The sequence below is a fragment of the Macrosteles quadrilineatus genome, unplaced genomic scaffold (genome assembly GCF_028750875.1).
Source record: "Macrosteles quadrilineatus isolate MER2022 unplaced genomic scaffold, UCM_ALF_1.0 Scaffold_2__2_contigs__length_208266976, whole genome shotgun sequence".
NCBI lineage: Eukaryota > Metazoa > Arthropoda > Insecta > Hemiptera > Cicadellidae > Macrosteles > Macrosteles quadrilineatus.
Genome location: NW_026542595.1, coordinates 96,301,573 through 96,304,308, shown reverse-complemented (window position 1 = coordinate 96,304,308; position 2,736 = coordinate 96,301,573). Strand labels below are relative to the sequence as shown.

Here is a 2,736-nt window from a genome sequence, read left to right as displayed (position 1 = left end):
TCTAATTCTACTTTCTATAATTGGTACTGATTCACTGGTTTCACTTAAAATCATAGCTTTTAGGGATGAAAAGTTCAATTTTCTACTAGCAGACAAATTTAGGGTGATACCTTTGATTTTGCAAACTTCTCTATACTCATTTGTTACTGGGGAATAAACAACATATCCATAGGTTTTGGGACCACCAGAACAAAACTCCACAATAAATGAGCCTGGTCCATAATCTTTAGCTAACTCATCAGTCATGTCCCCTAGGTAGTCTCCAACAGGTATTTTATATAATCCTGGTCTATAAACGTAGATAACTGAGTCTGTATCATAATAGCACACTTGGTTTCCTAGTTTCTCAAGGTGTTCATATAGTTTTAGTTTGGCTTGACTTGTAGTGAAAGCTGCTAAGACCACATTGACAGTTCTTAAGCATTCGCCAACTTCTTCTAAATGCTGCCAATTTACAACGACAACTTCTTCATTGATCTCTTTAATTCTGTTTACCTGGTCTACTGGACTAACTAGGAGGTTGAACAATTCCTTAGGATCCCTAGTCACTAACGTTTTGGTCTGGTTTTGCCTCTGTCCAAACTTGCCCCAAATGAGTTGAGCATAAGTTTAGAAAGTGAGCGCATCCCTTCATTTTTCTCGATTTTGTCAGAATCTAATGAAATTCCTTCATGGTCAAAGTAGTCTTTTATGTATCGTTGTTTTTCCTCTTCTGTTTTACACCAGTCGGGATAACCTGAAGCTTCTTGCTTGGTTTTTAAAAACTTGTCGATGAATTCTGTAAATAAACCTCCATTTTCAAAAGTAGCCATTTCATATTGCCACAACTCATATCGCTCTAGAATTACGTAGCCTTTCTCCACAGCTTTTCTTATTTCCATCATAGTCCATGTTCCTACCAAAGCTCTCTCTTCCACTCCATGGTGACACTCTCCAGAAGATGACAAGTTCTCTCCACACACACGACACAAGACAAACATTAATTTATCATTCATTTTCACCGGTAATACAGGATGATAAAGATTTGTAGGGGGTAGAATTTTACATTTAAGAAGTCCTTCAGCTTCCATTCCTCTCTTTAGACATTCTTCATTACCAACAAATATCGTAGGATGTCCTACAGGAAACATACCGTATTTGCAGACCCAAGGATAGAGAGAACAAATGTCTACGTAGAATATCTGTTCTCCTTCTTCCTTCTTACACTTATAGTATGTCTTTGAGTTTCCGGTTCGGCCCCCATAAAAAGCATCCCTCGGGTTTAGTGGGATTGTGTTTAGAATCGGGATATTGTTAAGATATTGCAATTTATTTCTCTTCTTCAAATCATCAAATTCACACTCCCACATATCTATTACATCAAACTGCTGTCGTATCCTTCCTGTTCTTTCTATGGTTCTTTCGTACCGCAAGTGTAAACTGTCTGATAGATCATCTTGAAGAGGTTCTTTTCTTTTATATGGAAAACATTTCGGACATCCATGGAAATAGCAACCATAAAATTCATAAACTATTTCTCCATCAAACCCGTCAACCTTTCCAATGCCTGGAATTTTAAATTCTCGACTGTTGCCAGCATGTTGAATCCTCACATTTCTTTTGTCCTCTTCCAAAGCCAACCACTGTAGAGCCTTTGCAGATTGGTTATCGGCAAGACGATAACCACCTATAGGAATAATACCTATGGTGTCTGGCTTGAGGAAGTTTCTTCTAAATGCTAAGTTGCAAGCACTTGCTATAGTGACTGCTTCCAAAAATGGATCTACGTTACATTCTTTTAAAAACATCGTCCTAAATTTAATACAGGCTTGAGCCAGGATGTCCACGTCTGAAATGCAATATTCTAGGATTTCTTTTTGAAAATCAAAGGTGTAGTTATTTACAACCTGCTCATTATGCCATTCTATAAACTTTTCATACCCTTTTGTAAACATAGAGTCTGGACAGTAATACTTTTTGTCAGGGATAGGTCCGACATAGTTTTGGTGGCTCAAAGTATTGAAAAGATGTGGGAAGTATCCCTTCTTTTTTTCAGGGCCAAGATCGAATGATTTTGGGAGGTTTGCTAATGCCATAGGGAAATAGTTAATAGAGTCAATAAATCTTACATTATCGACTTCCATTAGGATGATTTTTGTCCCTCTTGAAATCAATTTTGGACTGTGTTTTGTCTCATTGTACACATACTTTAACAGAAATTGAAAATCAAAGCCCTGCCCATTGTGCGCAATTACACAAACAGATTTGAATTTCTTTTTTTGCCTCCATTACATAGTTCATGAACATTTCTACAGGATTCACATTGAACACTCTTTGACGGATCATACAGTTTTCACAGTGAATGTCATCATCATTTGATATACATTGCCAGCAATACTGTTGGCTAACACAAAGATTTACAACATGAAGTTTTTTCTCTGGATCATCTTGAATGTTTTCATCTTGACGAGTTTCAAAGTCAAAAAATATAAATAAAAAGCTCTTTGCATTAGGTCTACTTGAATCTACTCTCATATAACATTTGTGGTTTGGATCAGTATATTTTAAACAGACTTTACAAAACTGTTCTCCACACACATGGATCTGTTTTCTACCCTTGGGTCTTACAATCCGGTTACATTCCCCACACTTCTTTACGGATGAACAAATGTTTTTTTGGTGAGCAATAAAACAGGTTTGATTTTTAAAATGACGGTTACAGTCAGGACAAGTAATACCATCATGTTCCAGTTTGCA

At 36.7% G+C, this 2,736-nt stretch overlaps 1 protein-coding gene across 1 annotated transcript; it reads right to left on the bottom strand.

Annotated features, from left to right (window-relative positions):
- Positions 1 to 548: 548 nt before the first annotated feature.
- LOC128984638 (uncharacterized) lies at positions 549 to 1,787 on the bottom strand. The gene has a single exon (XM_054403973.1). It carries the CDS (start codon positions 1,785 to 1,787, stop codon positions 549 to 551), a length of 1,239 nt encoding a protein of 412 aa, XP_054259948.1.
- Between the last annotated feature and the right edge of the window lie 949 nt (positions 1,788 to 2,736).